General features: G+C 41.9%; 1 protein-coding gene across 7 annotated transcripts in view; it reads left to right on the top strand.

Annotated features, from left to right (window-relative positions):
- enah (ENAH actin regulator) overlaps nucleotides 1–22,454 on the top strand; it is a 430,686-nt gene that overhangs the window by 326,583 nt on the left and 81,649 nt on the right. For 6 of the 7 annotated variants that reach the window (XM_043687385.2, XM_087984585.1, XM_043687386.2 and 3 more), the window contains one exon: nucleotides 7,698–7,782. In XM_043687385.2, the coding sequence (XP_043543320.2) occupies nucleotides 7,698–7,782 (85 nt within the window). Of the gene's footprint in view, nucleotides 1–7,697; nucleotides 7,783–13,607; nucleotides 13,744–22,454 lie in introns of those variants that run through there. The other variant, XM_043687389.2, reaches the window with a different exon arrangement.

Below are 22,454 nucleotides of genomic sequence, written 5' to 3' on the forward strand. Positions count from 1 at the left end.
AGTAATGTGAGGCATTCTCCTGGGAAACACTATAAAACTCTTATAAGAAATGGTCATTCTCAGGAGTCTAGGACTGTCTGATGTCCAGTTGAATTGATCACTGTTAAACACTGTGTGCTAATACTATGGCTTTAACAGGTGTATTTGGTCTTTTTTTTTGAAGAGCGATTATGAGCCATAACCGTCGAGCTGTCTATCCGAAGATGGCGAAGGGTTTTTGTTAAGTTGTAACAATAGATGCAGCATGAATGGATGGAGTCAAGTTCCCACAGAAGCAGGGTTTTAATTTGGCTTTCAGTAGTTGCTGGGGTTCGGAATTTGGCTGCGGAAGCTTTTTCTCTCCCCTTCTACAGCTAAAAGGCTTGGGTTCTCGCTCTGTGCTAGAGTTGCATATGAGGCAATCTATTTTACTGACTTTGCTTTTGCCAAATGTGTGTCTGTGGAAATTTACTATATTGAAACAGTTGCTGTTTAGCAGTGGAATAATCTATTACTCTATTCTTAAAGTTATACCGATTCTTCTTTCTTCTGTTTGTATTTTAACTGAGAGTAAGAGTTAAGCAAATTACTGCAGATGCTGGAATCTGCACTGAAAGCAACAAATGCAGGAGATCACAGCGGGTCAGACAACGTCAATGGAGACAGAGCAAGCTAGTGTTTCATGTCTAGATAACTCTTCAACATATCTGAAATAAAGTATGTTTTGCTTAAAGCCAAGACATGTAACCAAAAGAATGACATTTAGAGGACAGTACCTTACACTTGCCTTTAAATAAGATAAAAGTTAGAGTCTATACTATCACCGAAATATGTGTGCAGGGAATTTGCTCTGCTCCATACCAACAGTTAATATAATTCATCCAGCACCTGCTGACAGTCTTTTTTCTCATGTCTTGTACAAGTTGCATGAGATTCAGTTCAGTCCATTGGCTGGATGGCTGGTGAGTGATGCCAACAGCATGGGTTCACTTTCCACACTGGTTGAGGTTATCATGAAGGCCTCTGATTTTTAGTCTCTCCCCTTGCCTGGGGAATGATGACCCTCACATTTAACAACCAGCAGTTTTGAGAGAGCAGCCATATGGTCCAGTAGCTCAATGGCGACTTTGTTTAAGATCAGCCGACAAAACGTCTGAAATCTAACTTTTGTGTTTAAAATTAATATGTCAACTTATGTGAATTTAGTCAATGTAGTGAGTTTTATTTTATTAGTGAGGTTATCCTTGAACATTATACATATGTACTTTTATAATGCATTGTATTCAATTCTGTGTTGGTACATAAAATATTTTAGTGTCTTTAGTAAAGATAAAGTTGCCATAATCCTACAGGACCATATGGCTACTCTCTCATTTGAGAAAGTTGATTGGTGGAGAGTTTAACCTGATAATAACTAGGCCTCAGGCGAGGGCAATTTGATAAGCTGAGCCCTTCATGGTGATGGGAATTGAACCTCAACTCTTGGCACCACTCTAAACCATCCTTCCAGCCAGCTGAGCTAATGAACCTCCATAGAGTCATACAACACAGAAGAGGCCCTTTGGCTCATTGACTCTGTACCAACCTACCTACATAATTTTAGCACTTGACTCAAAGCCATGAATGTTATGACATTTCAAGTGCTTATCCATATACTTTTTAAAGGTTGTGAGATTTTCCACCTCTTCTACTCTCCCAGGTAATGCATTCCAGATTCCAACCACCTTCTGGGTGAAAGTGTTTCTCCCAGATCACCTCTAAACTTCCTGTGCTTCACAATAGACAATAGGTGCAGGAGTAGGCCATTCTGCCCTTCCAGCCTGCACCGCCATCAATATGATCATGGCTGATCATTCCTAATCAGTATCCTCTTCCTGCCTTATCTCCATAACCCTTGATTCCACTATCTTTGAGAGCTCTATCCAACTCTTTCTTAAATGAATCCAGAGACTGGGCCTCCACTGCCCTCTGGGGCAGAGCACTCCACACAGTCACCACTCTCTGGGTGAAGAAGTTTCTCCTCATCTCTGTCCTAAATGGTCTACCCCGTATTTTTAAGCTGTGTCCTCTGGTTCGGCACTCACCCATCAGCGGAAACATGTTTCCTGCTGCCAGAGTGTCCAATCCTTTCATAATCTTATATGTCTCAATCAGATCCCCTCTCAGTCTTCTAAACTCAATGGTATACAAGCCCAGTCGCTTCAGTCTTTCAGTGTAAGGTATACCGCCATTCCAGGAATTGACCTCGTGAACCTACACTGCACTCCCTCAATAGCCAGAATGTCTTTCCTCAAATTTGGAGACCAAAACTGCACGCAGTACTCTAGCTGTGGTCTCACCAGGGCCCTGTACAGCTGCAGAAGCACCTCTTTGCTTCTATACTCAATTCCTCTTGTTATGAAGGCCAGCATGCTATTAGCCTTCTTCACTACCTTCTGTACCTGCATGCTTGCCTTCATTGACTGGTGTACAAGAACACCCAGATCTCTCTGTACTGCCCCTTTACATAAATTGATTCCATTGAGGTAGTAATCTGCCTTCCTGTTCTTGCCACCAAAGTGGATAACCATAAATTTATCCACATTAAACTGCATCTGCCATGCATCTGCCCACTCACCTAACTTGTCCAGGTCACCCTGTAATCTCCTAACATCCTCATCACATTTCACCCTGCCACCCAGCTTTATATCATCAGCAAATTTGCTAATGTTATTGCTGATATCATTAACATATATTGTAAAAAGCTGTGGTCCCAGCACGGATCCCTGCGGTACCCCACTGGTCACTGCCTGCCATTCCAAAATGGAGCCGTTTATCACCACCCTTTGTTTCCAATCAGCCAACCAATTTTCAATCCAATCGAGAACTTTGCCCCCAATACCATGCGCCCTAATTTTACTCACTAACCTCCTGTGTGGGACTTTATCAAAAGCTTTCTGAAAGTCCAGGTACATTACATCTACTGGATCTCCCTCGTCCATCTTCAGAGTTACATCCTCAAAAAATTCAAGAAGATTAGTCAAGCATGATTCCCCCTTCATAAATCCATGCTGACTCTGTCCTGTCCTGTTACTACTATCCAGATGTGCCGTAATTTCATCCTTTATAATAGACTCCAGCATCTTTCCCACCACTGAGGTCAGACTAACTGGTCTATAATTTCCTGCTTTCTCTCTCCCACCTTTCTTAAAAAGTGGTATAACATTAGCCACCCTCCAATCCTCAGGAACCGACCCCGAATCTATCGAACTCTGGAAAATAATCACCACGATTTCCCGTGCCACCTCCTTCAGTACCCTGGGATGTAGACCATCATGCCCCGGAGACTTATCAACCTTCAGACCTAACGGTCTCTCCAAAACCAAATCCTGGCAAATATAAATTCCCTTAAGTCCAGGTCCTTCAGCCACTGTTACCTCAGGGAGATTGCTTGTGTCTTCCCCAGTGAACACAGATCTGAAGTACCCACCTTAAATTTATGCCCCACTGTTATTGACCCATCATCTAAGGAGAATTGCTTTTGGACGGACCCTGTCTCTGTACTTTCCCTGCGGCTGTAACACTCTATTCTGCTACCCTGATGCACTTTGTATGATACAATCTGCCTGTATTACATTCAAAACAACACACCCCACTGTATCTCAGTGCATGTGACAATAATAAGCAAATAAATACAGACATAAACTCTGTTTTAGTCCTACATAATTCTACAGAATTCAATCAGATTCCCCTTAACTAGTCTCAACTCTAAAGAAAACAGCCTGACCCTATCCAGCCTCTTCATATCTAAAGTACTGCATACCAGGCAACATTCTGGTGCATCTCTTCCACACCCTCTTTAGTGCAATCACATCCTTCCTATCATTTGGTGACCAGAACCCCAGCTGTAGCCGAACCAAAGTTTTGTACAGCTCCATCGTAACCTTCCTGCTCTTGTAATTGATGCTACAACTGATAAAGGCAAGTGTCCTGCATTCTTAATCACCCTATTAACCTTGCTGCTGCCTTCAGGGATCTACAGACAAGCACCCCAGGAATTCTCTTTTTCTGACCTTCTAAGTATCCAGCCATTCATTGAGTATTCTCTTGTCTTGTTACTTCCAGTTTTCAAGATTCAATTCCATCTGCCACTGATCTGCTTATATGATCAACACATCTTTATTTTTCTGTAACCTAAGACAACCTTACTCAGAATTAATCACTCCATTCTTCGAGTCATCTGCAAAATTATTTTCATCCCCCCACACTCTTCTATGTCATTTATAAATCACAAATATTAAGAGATGCAGCACTAGTTTCAGTGGTATGCCACTCAGACAAACAGCCTTCAATCATCATCCCCGACTCCTGCCACTAAGCCAATTTTGGATCCATCTTGCCAAGTTATCCTGGATCTTATGTCCATTGCTACTTTATCAATTTCCCATATGGAAAGTTGTCAAAACATTTTGTCAGAAGAAATGACTTAAGGAACAAAGAAGAAGAGTGACAATTTATGTAGGTTACATTTGTACTGTGAGAGTAATGCTGTTCGGCAAACTGGGCATTCTCCTTTTGTCTCCCCCACTATTCATTCAGTTCAACGAACATTTGATAGCCTCATACTCTATCCAAATGGCCTTTATCACATTTGTTTTTATTCATTCACAGAATATGGGTCTCACTGGCCAGGCCAGCAGTCATTGCCCATCCCTCACTGTCCAGAGGACTATTGAGAATCAACCACTTGCTGTGGGTCTGGAGTCACATGTGGGCCAGACCATGTGAGGATGGCAGATTGGACATTAGTGAGCCAGATGGGATTTTCCTAACATTGGTTTCATGGTCATCTGCCGTAGTGGGGTTTGAACCCATGTCTCTGAGGATTTCTGGATTAATTGTCCAGTGAGAATACCACTAGGCCATTGCTTCCCCTTTATGATGGATGAGGAGTTTCGCTAGGTTCTTTACTTATGTACATTTTAAACCACTGCTACACCACTGTGAAGGATGCCAACCGCCTCATTCCCCGAACACAATGCCGTGTTTCTTCTCCCGGCTTACAGGGAAAAGCTCAAGTAGGAGACGCCCTGGCGGATACAGGTCCAGTACTGGTTGGAGGAGGCAGAGGATCAACTCTGGTGCTGTCTGAAATCGGCTGATTGGGCCATGTTTAAACAATCCGCAGGTACCTTGGATGAGTACGCCACCACAGTCACAGACTTTATTGCAATTGTGTGGAGTACTGCATACTGAGGAAGTCTATCCGGGTGTTTCCCTGCAGGAAACGCTGGATGAATCAGGGCATTCCAAACCTGCTAAAAACCAGGAATGAGACCTTCAGATTAGGAGACCCACTCAAATATGAGGAATCCAAATATGACCTTTGCAGAGCCAAGGACCAATACCAATCCAAACTAGAGACCCAGACAGACACACAGCGACAATGACAAGGACTGAATAACCACAGGTTCTAAAAAGAGACAGACAGTGCAAGATAGAAGACAATCTCAGATCACTCCCAGATCGTCTCAACGCCGTCTATACTTGCTTTGAGCAGAATTTTGGCGGAGCGGTAACACCTATTCTGACAAGTCCTGACAAGCCTATCCCAACAGTCACTGCATCAGAGGTCAGATCAGTTTTCCTTCGTATGAATCCAAGGAAAGCGATGGGACCAGACGGAGTACCAGGCCATGCACTCAGAGCATGCGCAGATCAACTGGCAGAGGTCTTCTTAGGTAAAAACAATGACTGCAGATGCTGGAAACCAGATTCTGGATTAGTGGTGCTGGAAGAGCACAGCAGTTCAGGCAGCATCCAAGGAGCTTCGAAATCGACGTTTCGGGCCAAAGCCCTTCATCAGGAATAAAGACAGTGAGCCTGAAGCATGGAGAGATAAGCTAGAGGAGGGTGGGGGTGGAGAGGTCTTCTTAGACATCTTCAACCTCTCCCTGTAGTAGGCCACTGTCCCCACCTATTTCAAGAGGGCCAACATCATCCCTGTGCCTAAGAAAGCTCATGCAGTATGTCTCAATAACTACTTACCTTTGGTGGTCATGAAGTGCTTTGAAAGTCTGGCCATGGCATTAATCAACTCCAGCCTCCCACCACTCTTAACCCACTCTAATTTGCCTATCGGAGCAACAGATCCACGTCAGAAGCCATATCACTTTCCCTTCACTCCTCCCTAGAACATCTTGACACCAAGAACAGCTATATAAAATCCTACTCATTGACTACAGTACAGCCTTCAACACTATTATCCCCTTGAGACTGATTACTAAATTTAGTGATCTCAGACAAAGCCCCACCCTCTGCAACTGGATCCTCAGTTTCCTGACCCACAGGCCACAATTAGTGAAGATTGGGGACAATATTTCTTCGTCATTAACATTCAACACTGGAGCCCCAGGGGTGCGTACTCAGTCCCCTATTGTGCTCACTGTATATCCATGACTGTCTCCAAATATCAAGTTCGCTGATGACACCACCATAATAGGTTGAATCTCAGATGGCGACGAAACAGACTACAGATGGGAGGTGGAAAACCTGGAAAAATGGTGCACTGAGAACAACCTAACTCTCAATGCCAGCAAAACCAAGGAACTCATTACTGACTTTCGGCGGGATGTTATTCATGCCCTCCAACACATTAACAGCACAGAGGTGGAACAAGGGGAGCGTGTCAAGCTCCTGGGAATGGTCATTCACATCAAGCTTTCTTGGATTCTTCATGTGGACGTACTGGTTACGAAGGCCCAACAACGTCTCTTCTTCCTCAGTCAGCTGAGGAAATTTGGCATCACGGCGAATACCCTTGCCAACTTTTATAGGTGCACCATTGAGAGCATTCTGTCTGAGTGTATCACCACCTGCTATGGTAATTGTACCATTCAAGATCAGAGACTTACAGAGTTGAACTCGGCCCATGCAATCACAAAGGCTAACCTCCCATCTGTAGAATCTGTCTACCAGGCCCACTGTCAAGGAAAGGCCGCCAGCAATCTCAAAGATCCATCCCACCCTGGCAATGTTTTTCTACAACCTCTATCATTGGGGAGAAGGTACAGAAGCCTAAGCACACGCACCAGCCGGTTTCGTAACAGTTTCTACCCTACTGTTGTTAGAATACAGTATGGACTCTCAAAGTCCTAACATACCGTGTATTTGTGTTTTTGTTTTGCAGATGCTTACTATTATTTACTTATCTATGTGATCTGCCTGTATTGCTCGCAAAACAAAGCTTTTCACTGTGCCTCGGTACACGTGACGATAAATACAATTCAATTATGGGAGCATCACTGTATAGCAAACAGTTGTGGAAACCTTGGCTGATTTTGTCTCCCTAATTTAGGGATGGTGAGATTGACATTTGGTAACTTCTAATGGCTGAGTGCTGGGCCATTTGATCATTTGAATGCCAGGAATATGTGGTCATACTGTGATGTTACACAGCATTTGCTCTTCTTGGCAGGATTTGAAGGTACAGTCTGTCGAATGAACTTTCTATACATGTCTTTCTGTATGCTAGCTTTCATTCTAAAAGATACAAATGAATATGCAATTCAACGTAAATTCTATAAAATATCTTTTTGTGGAGTTGCGTTCTGTTTGGGGAAACATGCAGTCACTCTACGGCATCTGAGCAAATGAATTTCTTTGTGTGCCGTTTGTGCTTGTGTTGTTTATGTATAATGTGGTATCCTTGAAAAATAATTTTCTATTTCGTGTTTCAGGTCCAACGCTGTCACGACAGAATTCACAATTATTTCCACAAGTGCAGAATGGTCCATGTCAGGAGGAACTGGAAATTCAGAGGCGGTAAACATGCTCTTGTTTTCTCTAGGAGAGCCTTGTGCTGACATTAGCTATCATTTGTCATGACTCACTGGCAAAGTATGCTGGAATCAAGCCCTACTATTTGTGGAGTTGTCACATTGTTAAAGATTTCAATAAATATGTAGATTTCCCCAATGTACCTATCTTTTAGAAGTAAATTGACAGAAAACATGAATCAGGTTTCTGTATTTAACACGAATTACTATTTGTCACATGCAATCAATAGTTTTTCATGGTCAGGAAGGAGAGATCTCAATCAGAGTGAGACACAGCCCAAGTAAATATATAGTTCAGGGAATTTGGAGGCAGTGTGGGAATTCAGTGCGGAGGCAAAAGTTGCTTTTTAACTTGCTTTTTTGGCTCATAGTTTGTCAGGTTCTTTTTACAGGTGTTTGTAATGAGGTCAGCCAGCTGGACCTCACAGAATATAGTTCCCTGATTGGTCCAATCAGGGAGCCCTGGTTGACATATAAAAATGGGAGTGTCGAATAGAAATAAAGATTTACACACTCATTGTTCTTCACTGTGTCCTACACCTGCACATACACAATGCTATTAGGTAGTAGTGTGGGCGTTATATTTTAACAAAACAGGAGTGTCAGAGATGATGCCACTCTAATAGCTGACTCTGAAGTGGCAGAACTCAAATAAAGGACTGTTTATGTGTGAATAAAGGGTGACTTGGTGACGGGATACAGGCTTCTGTGCAATAATTCACCAATTACCTCTTAACTTGCAGACTGCATCTCTAGGTATTAGATACTGGCAGTCTGTTCACTTCATAAGTACCTGGAAACATTAGATCAATAATTGTAACAATTCTTTTACTCTAACCCTAAGCTCTCCTTCAACATGTTCACCCTAATCTCCATCCCTTGCCAAGTTCTCCTCCTATTGGATTGCTGATCCAACAAGCTGTGGTTTATAAACCGGAGCACCTGGGTTTCCTCCGGGTGCTCCGGTTTCCTCCCACAGTCCAAAGATGTGCAGGTCAGGTGAATTGGCCATGCTAAGTTGCCCGTAGTGTTAGGTAAGGGGTAAATGTAGGGGTATGGGTGGGTTGCGCTTCGGCGGGTCGGTGTGGACTTGTTGGGCCGAAGGGCCTGTTTCCACACTGTAAGTAATCTAATCTAATCTAATAAAGTCATCTTTGTGTGACCCCCAAGCTTACCTACCACACACCACCCCACTATCCACTACATTCTCATCTTTCTATGCTGACTTTCCCTCATCAAACCTTGCCTCTCTAAATGGACTTAATTTTCACCTTCTGAATTTTCTCCAATAGTTTCCCTTCCACTGATGTGAGACTCGCTGTTCTATCTCTGCTACACGTGTAACTTTGAGCCACATTAGCTGTCCTCAGTCCTCTGGCACCTTCCCTTTGGCCAGAGACAATTTAAAATTTTGGACAAAAGCATGTATTATTTCCTCCAAGCAATCTGGGATACAAATCGTTGCGACCTGTGGTTTAAAGCCACCAGATCCTACAATGCCTCTTCATTTGCTTAAGAACACAAGAAACAGGAGTAGGCCATCTGGCCCGTCGAGCCTTCTCAGTCATTCAACAAGATCATGGCTGATCTTTTCATGGACTCAGCTCCACTTACCTGCCCACTCACCATAGAGTCATAGATCCCAACCCAATCTAGTCCCACTTGCCAGCACCCAGCCCATATCCCTCCAAATCCTTCCTATTCATATACCCATCCAAATGCCTCTTAAATGTTGCAATTGTACTAGCCTCCACCACTTCCTGTGGCAGCTCATTCCATACACATACCACCCTCTGCGTGAAAAAGTTGCCCCTTAGGTCTCTTTTATATCTTTCCCCTCTCACTCTAAACCTATGCCCTCTAGTTCTAGACTCCCCAACCCTAGGGAAAAGACTTTGCCTATTTTTACCCTAATAATGCCCCTCATAATTTTGTAAACCTCTATAAGGTCACCCCTCAGCCTCCAACGCTCCAGGGAAAACAGCCCCATAACCTTAATTCCTCGACTGTTCAAAGATTTATCTATCTTTGCTTTAAAAACATTCAACAAGGTCGCCTCAACTGCTTCACTGGGCAGGGAATTCCACAGACTCACAACCATTTGGGTGAAGCAGTTCCTCCTCAACTCAGTCCTAATTCTGCTTCCCCGTACTTTGAAGCTGTGCCCCCTAGTTCCAGTTTCACTGCTAGTGGAAACATACCCCCTGTTTCTATCTTATCTATTTCCTTTGTAATTTTACATGTTGTTATAATATCCTCCTTATTCTTCTAAATTCCAAGAGTATAATCCCAGTCTCCTAAATCTCTCTTTATAAGCCAATACTCTCAATTCCAGAATCAACCTGACAAACCTCCTCTGCAACCCCTGCAGTGCCAATGCATTATTTCTCAAGTCAGGAGACCAAAACTGTACTCAGGTATGGTCTCACCAGAACCCTATACAGCTGCAGCATAACCTCCATATTTTAAAACTCCATCCATCTAGCAATGAAGGACAATATTCTTGTACTTCACAGTCCACTTTCTCTAATTCTGTACTTGCATTCTTCTTCTCGCAAGTAAGGACACATGTGAGATACTCATATAACACTCATTTAAATAATTTATAAGTGTTTATATTTCTTTCCAAATAAATGTGACGATGTACAGTCTTGCATTCTTTTCAGCTCAGCCATTGCTGTGTAGTATCTCTCTCTACCCATTCAATCACCGAGCCCTTGAGTCATGTTCAGCAGCTCCATCGGAAGTTCCTGGACATGGTTATTACTGACAAAGTAATATAGATTTCATTGAATAGTACAGCACAGGAACAGCTACCATGTGCCAACCATGATGCCATTCTAAGCTAATTCTATCTACCTGTATATTGTCCGTATCCTTCTCTTCTTTTCCTATTCATGCTTCTTAAATGTTGACAACTCATCTGCTTCTCTGGAAGTGCATTCCAGGCACCTATCACACTTTTTAAAGAACTTGCCCTCATACGTCTCCCTTAAACATTTCCCTTTTCGTCTTAAACATATGCCCCTAATATTTAGCATTCCACCTTGGGGAAAAAGACTCTGACTAACCATGCCTGTAATAATTTTATATATTTCTATCAGGTCGCCTCACATCCTCTGATGCTCTCGTGAAAACAGTCAGGTTTGTCCATCCTCTCCTTATAGCTAATACATTCAAATCCAGATAACATTCTGGTAAACCTTTTTGCACTCTCTCCAAAACTTCAACATTGTTCCTATAGTGTGAAGACAAGAACTGCCCACAACACTCTGTATCTGGCATAACTGAAGTTTTTTACAGCTGTAGCTTTACTTAACAACTTTTATCTTCAGTGCCCTTCCCAGTTAAGACAAGCACGTTGTATACCACCTTTACCACCTAATCCACTTAAGTTGCCTCTTTCAGGGTGCTATATGGACTTGAACCCCAAGATCCCTTTGTACATAAAGGCTCCTGAGGGTTCTGCTATTAAATGTATAATTTATTCTTGCATTTTATCTCCCAAAATGCATCACTTCACAAATTCCATCTGCTGTTCCTCCACCCAACCATCCTGCTGTATATTTTAATAACCTTCTTCACTATCCGCAACTCCACCAATTTTTGCATCATCTGCAAATTTAAACCACTTACATTTTCATCCAAGTCATTTATATTACCAACAACAGAGGTCCTAGCACAAATCCTTGCAGAACACCATTGAACAAAGACCTCTAGGCAAAAAAACACCCCTCTATAATTTTTCTTGTATATGACTTAGCCAATTTGCCGTCTCACTGTGAATCCGACGTGACTTAATTTTCTGGGTCAGCCTACCATGAGGGACCTTGTCAAATGCCTTAATAAAATCCATATAAAAAACATCCACTGCCCTACTCATCAATCATCTTCATCACTTCTTCAAAATCTCAATCATGTTTGGGTGAGACACAAGACTTCCCTCTCATAAAGCCTTGCTGACTCCATGTTATGTATATTCTTTTCCAAATTTGAGTAAATCCTGTCTTTAAGAATCTTCTCCGATGATTTCCTTACCACTCATGTAAGGTTCACTGGTCTATAATTTATTGTATTATCTCTCTTGGCCTCCTTAAACAAAGGCAAAAGGGAAGACTGCAGATGCTGGAGATTAGAGTCAAGGTTAGAGTGGTGCTGGAAATGCACAGCAGGTCAGGCAGCATCCGAGGAGCAGGAAAATCGACGTTTCAGGCTGGAGCCCTTCCTGAGTCATTCCATTCACACAACACCAGGTGATAGTCCCAACAGGTTTATTTGGATGTACTCGTTTTGAGAGTGCTGCTTCTTCATCAGGTTGCTGTGGAGTAGGATTGTAAGACACAGAATTTATAGCAAAAGATCACAGTCTCATGCATACAACTGATATGATATCTTGAGCAAACCTAGATTGCTGTTAAGTCTTTCATCTTTTAGAATGGGTTGCAGGTTTCGGTTCATTAGTATGTAAATCCCAGAACTACTTTTAAGTCACATTCTCAAGATCACTTAAGGTTTAATAAAACGGTGATAGCTCAGACAGTGTATTAAAGGTGTGAGGTTATAGTCTGTCTGTATCCAATCTTGAATCAGACTGGTTCTGTTTCCAAAGTAAGAATTTATAAAATGTTATATGGATTGGCTGTCTGCAGGTTGTGTGCTTTTTGAGCAAACATAGAATGTATCTGCAAATACAATTCTGCAAATGCAAATTAACCCCATAGTTTTATGTGTTTGTGTGTGTTTTCACATGAGGGAAAGAAAGAGAGTGTGTGTGCATGTGAGAATGTGTGTTTGCTTGTGTGCATGTTTGATGGAGTATGTGCATGAGTGTGACGAGGTATAAGAGTGTGTGAGTGTGGGGGGGTGTTTGTCTGTGAGAGAGGGTCTGTGTGAGTGTGTATGTAAGTGTGCTTGTGTGTGAGAGTTTATAGTGTAGTGGGGTCACCTGTAGTATGACATGAACCCAATGTCCCAGATGAGGCAATCCTCATGGGTACTGAACTTGGCTACCAGCCTCTGCTCGGCCACTCTGTGTTATTGCATATCTCGAAGTCTGTCTTGAAGGATGGCCACCCAAAGAGGATTCAAAGGTCTCTGTCAGAGTCACTGCCACTAAGATGGCAGTAGTGGTTCTTTTTCAATCCACAGTCCCCTATCCTTCCTGTTTGCAGCTCCCTGTTCTTTCCAATTTTGTAACACAGAAACACTTGCTCTGTTCCTTTCTCTGAAACCTGCTTCAATACAAGAATCTGTTCAAAAACTGCCAAACAGAAAACTATTTCATTCAGAGACCATCTTACTCCTGTCCTACCACGCACACAGAAAGACAGACTGAAACCCCACACCACAATAATTAGCTTTCCACTTACACATTACATCTTGGCTGTTCATCCCCATGGTAAACCCAGTTCATATGGTTCATTCTTGGAACCGAATAATATCCTATCTGAAAACTGATTTAACCCCCTGTGCTGCAAGACCTGCTGAATTCATTGAGCATTTTATATTTTTATTTTCAGCTTGAAAATATTTCACAAAATGAAAGTTCAGCATTTTCCCACTCATCATCACAGCTCTTGTAATGACACTAAAGTTTAATTTAGCAATGTTTCAAATGGCACTCAGTTTTTTTATATGATGTGATTCAGTTTAGTAATAAACTTGGCAGCTAGTTCAGTTAGCGATCTGTTGTGTTATTATGAGTAAGTGAGCTGTGAAATAGCTATTTGTTAGGAAGAAACTCCATTAAGGCATTTGCATCAGTGTATTCATGTTGAGCTATGAGCTATTAATTCTCCCTTGTCATAAGCTAGCTATTCATGTTGAGAAAAATATAAAGGACTCTCAGTCGGTTTTAATTATTGGTGTGTAAGTTTTCAATCATGAAGGTGTTGAGCAAAAATGTGCATCAGAGGAATACAGGACCAGACGTTAGACAGTTTTTACGGTGAGTACAATAAAACCAAATATTGCTAACTACAGTGAGATTGTGACAAGTATTTTCAGCAGCAGAGCTATAATGCGTTCAGTAATGAGGGATAGTCTTGTTGGACTACCTGAGTTATTCTCTATTAAATGGAATTCTGAATTTGCAGTTGATCTATTAATAAGGTTTCCTTGCTGAACTAACTTCCCTGCTGATAAAAGCTGTACCAATATAGCAGCAAGATTTATACATCAATTTAAGGAAAATCAGGCACAGTTACTGCTCTTAATCACTAACTTCATCCTTGAAAGACACAAGGAAGTTTAATCAAGTGGATTTAGGCTTTGGAGACTGAGAGACCCAAAGGATTTTGTCGGAAAACAGAGTTAAAGTGGAAGATTAGCTGTGTACTTGGTGAATGAGAAACATGTTCAGATTGCTTTTTGGTATATTTTTGATCCTCTGTTTCTTTTCATTAGAACCAAGCATGATGGCCTCTATTGTCCAAGGATTGCTACTCCAACATAATGTAATGAAAAGTGTATGATTTATATGAAAATATAATTTTCCTTTAGAGTTTAGATTTGAAACTAGTGGCATATAGGTGTTAATCTATTTTTGTGAAGGGGATTAAAAATTAACTAGGTCCACTTAATGGAACCAAGATTTTAAATTGGTGTCACCGGAAGTGTCAATAGATATTTGTTTATATTGTGTGGTTTTATGGTGAGAGAGGGAAAAGGAAGACATCAGCTTGCTTTTGGGTTTAGAATATTCAAGAGTTGATTTTAATTTAGGAAAGCCCAGAGCTTGGAAAGATTTTAGCCAGTTTGAAGGATATCCAACTGAAGTTAGGTGCAACTGTTGTCTCTCCTAGGAAAAGGAGATTGTTTAAAGCAATTAAGCAGATAAGTTACCTCGGTAAAAGAGCACAGTTTGAAAATCTTTCTGACCAGGAATATTTGCTTGGAACTCTCCTGATTGTTAGAAGACTGAGAAAGCCTCAGCTGTGAGACTCAAGAAAAAAATGGCTTCAGAGCTCACAGAATGGAACTGAATGTCAGCAGTTAAGTCAAACCTACAAATGATAGAGAATGCAAATTTATCTAGCTTTTTGGTAACTTAAGTGATGGTATGGGATTTGCCAACATGTCCTGAAATCTGTTACTTAGATAGCTTGGTTTGGCTTATTTTCACTTAATTTGTGTAATAAACTTCTGTTTATTATTAAAATTAAACCTGGAGCCTTGATTGCTATATCTCAGAAAGACTGCCACACAATAAATTTATAAAAAGACAAAATATCTGTTAATCTGTGATCTACTGTAAGATCTAATTTGTCCAGTAGCAATATCAACTGGAATCATAACAATGAATGTGTATTTAAGGATTTCAATAACTTCTGGGGAGAAGATGAAAACAATTGAGAAGTAATATAAGAATTATTGTAATCTCTAATTTATCAGATTCCAGTCTTGCTAAATGTTTCAATCATAATGTTTAATTTTGCAGATGAATTTGAGCTGAATTTTCAAAAGGTTGTTTGCAAATTATTGTACCTGCGTGACTATTTTATGTATTGAAGAAGTCGATCTGATTGTTTCAACGAAAACTGTTAGGACAACAGCACTCAGAAATTGGACATTCAAACAATTGCAATGTGCTTTCATAATCTGCCAGTTAATTGAGATGTGGTTATCACGCACACAGCAATTCTTGTTTGGATTGAGGTTCAGGGGCAGGGGTGCAGTCATATGATCATGACTTGTTTATGTTATTGGGAAGGCAGAGGGAATTCTCTCAGAGGACATTGTTATTCCCATCTGTTTACTAGCTAAGGAATAAAGAAATCAATTTTATTAATGTTTGAAAGAGCAGATGAGGTAACTTATGGATGTTATTTATCCTGCATTACAGAAAGCATTCCATAATTCCTCATAAGAGACTGTTCATCAAAGTTGAAATTCATGGAATTAGAGAAAAATTATTAACATGAATTGAAAATTGGCTCGGTGAGAGATGCTGAATTTAGATAAGGGATAAGCACTGAAATTGACAGGATGCATTGTATACCACAAGGATTTTGTACCTCAGTAATTCATCATATCTGAGAAAAGATAAGTATAGAGATCCAAGAACAGTGCAGCACAGGAACAGGCCCTCTGGTTCACCAGGACAGTGCTGACACATGATGCCTTCCTAAACTTATAACTTATTGTATCTACGCAGTTTGTATCCTTCTATTCCCCACCTACTCACATATCTGTCAAGATGCCTCTTAAACATTTGCTTTTGTATCCACTTCCTCTTGCGGCACATTCTAGGCAATTAGTACCTCTGGCATTATGGGTCTACCTACAACACGTGGACTACAATGGCTCAAGAAGGCAGTTTATCACCACCTTCTCAAGGGCAACTAGGAATGGGCAAAAGATGCTGGCGCAGCCAGTAATACTCGCATCTCACAAGGGAATTTTTAAACATTACCATACAAAACAAAGGAACAAACATGGTTCTGTTTTGTGATTTGGCATTTTAGTGATTAGAACATGAGTATTGAAGGCAGATACATGGTGGTTAGATTGTGTTCAGGCTTGGACCATGAGACTCTAGGCTTGTCAACAATCTGTGGTTCAATTATCCCTTTTCACTTTTGAATTGAACGACTATCATTGATTTATATGGAAAATAACTGTTGGATTTCATTTCATAGACAATATTTGCCCATTAACTACAACTCAGCCCAAATTCTCAATGCAGAACGTTTAGCAAAATCTCACTCTATTACAAATCTCTCTATTGTTCTTTGTTTTAGACTGCCTAATAATGTAGAATTTTGCAGCAATGCATTAAGCTCTTTCAGAACCATATTGACAAAAAAGTACAGATCAGGTTTCTGTACTTAACAAGAATTACTATTTATGACAAATAATTGGATTCTAACTACAGGTAAATAATTCTGAACCATCGACATATAATTTGACTAGTCAAAACGCTAAACCTCTTACAAACATCCCTTTATGCACATGCTGGAAGACACAAGCAGGGAGAAAAGGTGACTTATGAAGGGAAAAACTGAGTAAGTAGTTCAGCTTGTTTCTATTCCTACAATCTTCCAGAAAATGTCTTGAGGTAATCAGAATGCTGCTTCTCTGATTTGCTTTTCCGGGTGCTTTCATTAGTTTACAGGAGGCACAGGGTGGCTGGTTCACCTTAGAAAATGTCTGGCTTATTAATTTAGTGTCACTGCTATACCAACTTCTGAAAGATAAACTGTTTTCATTCAAATTTTTTTTACTGCAGACAACAGACACGGCTTCTGAGCACCTGGAGATTGGCTCCTTTCTATCTTGTTCACAGCCCCAAGCTGTTCAGCTATCTGAGGGCCAATTACATAGTTTTTGGCAGGCAGAAGACCTCTGAAATCGATAATTGGTTACTAGCCCACAGACCAAATGGCTACCTGTTGCCAAATGGATTTCCTTTTGTATACACCCTCAGTTCCAGCTCGTCTGCAAATTATCTGCTACTACCTAAACTAGCAGCTGTAAACAGTATTTAACAATGAATATCAGGTTACTTGCTTTCAAAACTATAACCTCAATAGTTCTTGGTATTAAAACCATTCTTTTCCTATTTCAGTCAGGATGGTAGAGAAGGTATATGGTATGCTTGCCTTTATTGATTGGGGAATTGAGTACAAGTCAGGATGTCATGTTGCAGCTTTATAAGACACACTTTGGTTAGGCCACACTTAGAGTAGTGTATTCAATTCTGGTCGCCACATTACAGGAAGGATGTGGAGGCTTTGGACAGGATGCAGAAGAGCTTTACCAGGTTGCTGCCTCGATTAGACAGTATGAACTATAAGGAGAGGCGACAAAAGCTGTATTGTTTTCTCTGGAGTGGCAGAAGCTGAGGGGAGACTAGATAGAAGTCTTTAAATTTTGAGATGCATAGATAGGGTTGACGGTCAGAATCTTTTTCCCAGAGTTTAAATGTCCAAGACTAGGCACATGCATTTGAGGTGAGAGGGAGAAAGTTCAAATTAGATGTGAGAGGCAAGTTTTTTTTACACAGAGTAATAGGACTGTGGAACGTGCTACCAAGGATGGTGGTGGAGGCAGATACGATAGGAGCATTTAAGAAACATTTAGATAAGCACATGACGATGCAAGGAATGCAGAGATATGAACCAAGGGCAGGCAGTAGGGATTAGTTGGCATCATGTTTGGCACAACGTCATGGCCAAAGGAACCGTTCCTGTGTTGTATAGTTCTATGTTCTAACAAAAATACACAAAAATAAAATGATTTGGCCTTTACAACAAAAACCAGATGTTTAGTACAAGAACTCAAGTAATAGGAGAAGCAATATGCCATTTGCCTCCCAGGCCTGTTCTGCCATTTAGTATAGTCCTGACTGATCTGATTGTGACCTCATCTGCACACCCCTGCCTATAAATCACTGCCATCCCTCAAGGTGAACTTCCAATTGTGTGTCTCCCTATCAAATGTCATGTATATGATTTAGAGCCAATCTTCAATGATGAGTAGATATTAGTAGCTAAGCTCTGACTTAGAGACTGCTAGTATTATGATGCCCTGATTATTATGCTAGCAACGTGCAGATCATCATAGGTCTAAGCAAATGAGGGAGGTTGTTATGACCACCCCCGTCAGGAAACTCCACACTGTCTTTGAGGAGTTTACACATTCTCCCCATGTCTGCATGGGTGCTCCGGTTTCCTCCCACAATCCAAAGATGTGCAGGTTGGGTGAATTGGACATGCTAAATTGCCCATAATGTTCAGGTCAAGTGCATTAGTCAGGAGTAAATGCAAAGTAATGGGAAATGCGTTTGAAAAGGACGGTTGGTGGTGACTTGTTGGGCCGAAGGTCCTGTTTCAATACTGTAGGGATTCTAAGAAACCATATAGCAAAACGACCAAATTTATTGAATGATCCCTACATGCAGGACTGCTCACAAGATTTCACCCTTCATAACTTCTACTCTAACTCAAATCAAAATCAACACACAATAAACATGATACGTTTTGGAGAATTTAGCCCAATTAATCAGAGATCACAAACACACAGATTGGACTGAGAACTAACAAGGATTTATTTAACAAACAGCAATATCACGGAAGCGACTTGACCTCACTGAAGGAACCATAGCTTTTTTCCCGAACAGAGAATGCAGTGGAATTTTATACCCTGAGAACAATGAAGTGTGAATTATGAGACAATGGTGTGAGTTGTACAACAAAGAGAAAGAAAGTTCATTCATTAGGAAGATTCAAGTGTCCGGTGTCTGACAATGAGTTTCTTAATTGACTCAGGAGATTCCGACCCTTGGCTGAAGTAGGTGTTAGTGGGTTTCATTCTGGTATCAATGTGTTTGTATTGTTGAGGGGGCAAGCGAAGTACCTTTGGTGCCTTCTTGTCTGGGTACTCTTTCTGAAGGCTTGACTCCTGCTGGAAGCAGCTGTGCCCTAAGGACATCAGAGGTGCTGAGCTATTGTGGATGTACAGCATGGAAGCCAACCCTTTGGTCCAACTCATCCATGCCGACCAGATATCCCAACCCAATCTAGTCCCACCTGCCAGCACTTAACCCATATCCCTCCAAACCCTTCCTATTCATATACCCATCCAGATGCCTTTTAAATGTTGCAATTGTACTGGCTTCCACCACTTCCTCTGGCAGCTCATTCCATGCACGTAACACCCTCTGCATGAAAAAGTTGCCCCTGAGGTCTCTTTTATATCTTTCCCCTCTCACCCTAAACATACGCCCTCTAGTTTTGGACTCCCCCACCCCAGGGAAGAGACTTTGTCTATTTATCCTATCCATGCCCCTCATGATTTTATAAACCTCTATACAGTCACCCCTCAGCTTCTGACGGTCCAGGGAAACCAGCCCCAGCCTATTCAACCCCCTATAGCTCAACTCCTCCAACCCTGGCAACATCCTTGTAAATCCTTTCTGAACCCTTTCAAGTTTCACAACATCCTTTCTATTAGGAAGGAGTCCAGATTTGCATGCAATACTCCAACAGTGGTCTAACCCATGTCCTGTATGGCCGCAACATGTCTTTCCAACTCCTGTTCTCAATACTCTGACCAATAAAGGAAAGCATACCAAATGCCTTCTTCACTATCCTATTTACCTGTGACTCGACTTTCAAGGAGCTATGAACCTGCACTCCAAGGTCTCTTTGTTCAGCAGCACTCCCTAGGATCTTACCATTAAGTGTATAAGTTCTACTAAGAATTGCTTTCCCAAAATGCAGCACCTCACATTTATCTAAATTAAACTCCATTTGCCACTCCTCAGCCTATTGACCCATCTGATCATGATCCCATTGTAATCTGAGGTAACCTTCTTCACAGTCCACTATACCTACAATTTTGGTGTCATCTGCAAACTTACTAACTGTACCTCTTATGCTCACATCCAAACATTTTATATAAATGACGAAAAGCAGTGGACCCAGCACCAATCCTTGTGGCATTCCACTGGTCACAGGCCTCCAGTCTGAAAAACAACCCTCCACTACCACCCTCTGTCTTCTACCTTTGAGCCAGTTCTGTATCCAAATGGCTAGTTCTCCTTGTATTCCGTGAGATCTAATCTTGCTAACCAGTCTCCCAAGGGGAACCTTGTCAAATGCCTTCTTGAAGTAGATATAGATCACATTCACTGCTCTGCCCTCATCAATCCTCTTTGTTACTTCTTCAAAAAACTCAATCAAGTTTGTGAGACATGATTTCCCACACGCAAAGCCATGTTGACTATCCCTAGTCAGTCCTTGTCTTTCCAAATACATGTACATCCTGTCCCTCAGGAGTCCCTCCAACAACTTGCCCACCACCGATGTCAGGCTCACTGGTCTGTAGTTTCCTGGCTTGTCCTTACCACCTTTCTCACATAGTGGCACCACATTAACCAACTTTCAGTCTTCCGGCACCTCACCTGTGGGCGGCACGGTGGCACAGTGGTTAGCACTGCTGCCTCACAGCGCCAGAGACCCGGGTTCAATTCCCGCCTCAGGCACTGACTGTGTGGAGTGTGCACGTTCTCCCCGTGTCTGCGTGGGTTTCCTCCGGGTGCTCCGGTTTCCTCCCACAGTCCAAAGATGTGCAAGTCAGGTGAATTGGCCATGCTAAATTGCCCGTAGTGTTAGGTAAGGGGTAAATGTAGGGGTATGGGTGGGTTGCGCTTCGGCGGGGCGGTGTGGACTTGTTGGACCGAAGGGCCTGTTTCTACACTGTAAGTAATCTAATCTAATCTAATCTAATCTAATCTGTGACTATCGATGATACACGTATCTCAGCAAGGGGCCCAGAAATCACGTCCCGAGCTTCCCACAGAGTTCTAGGGTACACCTGATCAGGTCCTGGGGATTTATCCACTTTTATGTGTTTCAAGACATCCAGCACTTCCTCCTCAAGATGTCACCATCTATTTACCTACATTCTATATCTTCCAAGACCTTTTCTGCAATAAATATTGATGCAAACTACTCATAGAGTCATAGAGATGTACAGCATGGAAACAGACCCTTCGGTCCAACCTATCCATGTCGACCAGATATCCCAACCCAATCTAGTCCCACCTGCCAGCACCCGGCCCATATCCCTCCAAACCCTTCTTATTCATATACCCATCCAAATGCCTCTTAAATGTTGCAATTGTACCAGCCTCCACCACTTCCTGTGGCAGCTCATTCTGTACCCGTACCACCCTCTGTGTGAAAAAGTTGCCCCTTAGGTCTCTTTTATATCTTTCCCCTCTCACCCTAAACCTATGTCCTGTAGTTCTGGACTCCTCGACTCCAGGGAAAAGACTTTGCCTTTTTACCCTATCTATGCCCCTCATAATTTTGTAAACCTCTATAAGGTCACTCCTTGGCCTCCGACGCTGCAGGGAAAACAGTCCCAGCCAGTTCAGCCTCTCCCTATAGCTCCTGGGGCAATTCAACAGAGGCAAGGCAATATTGGCCAAACCTCTTCTTTTACATCTTTAATGGGTATGCCGGGTTTTCAACCAGGGATGATATATTCAGGATTTAAAAATTGGACGGATAGGGGTGTGTCTTGACTGGGTGATTTATTTGAGGGAGAAGTAATGATGTCCTTCGATCAGTTAGTACAGAAATACGAACTATCTAATAGGGACCTCTGTCGCTTTTTTCAAGTTAGGGATTTTATTCAAAAAAAGATTACACTTTTGACTACACTTTCTGTCACTTCTTTATATCATCAATTGGGGGGTGCTCCCTCCGATGAGTTCGATCAACTGCAGGGTGTGTGAGAGCGAGAGAGCTAGGTGTTGGAGTCTCCTCAGAGGTTTGGGAAGATATTTGTGAAAATGCAAAAAAGATATCAATTTGCAATCGGACCCATGCTTTTCAGTTGAAGATCCTCCACAGGGTCCACTTGGCTCCGAATGGTTTGTCAGCATGTCCCGAGTGCAAGGTCTGTACGGGCACTCTTACCCATTGTCTCTGGTCTTGTGGTAGGCTTCAAGCATATTGTAATGCTGTGGCGGGGTGTAAGGGTGGAGAAGGACCCTATCTCTTCTTCTGGGCCTGCCCAGTGTGTTCCCTGCAAACGTGCGTAAGAAAAAACGTTTCAATATCCTCACGAGCAAGAAAGAATATTTTGCTAGGTTGGGTATCTGAAACCACTCCCACCCCAAGGCCAGTGGGGCTCCTGTCGGTT

Source organism: Chiloscyllium plagiosum, unplaced genomic scaffold (assembly GCF_037043375.1).
Source record: "Chiloscyllium plagiosum isolate Xiang-an unplaced genomic scaffold, Cpla_swu_hap1 HiC_scaffold_3, whole genome shotgun sequence".
In the NCBI taxonomy this organism is placed as follows: domain Eukaryota; kingdom Metazoa; phylum Chordata; class Chondrichthyes; order Orectolobiformes; family Hemiscylliidae; genus Chiloscyllium; species Chiloscyllium plagiosum.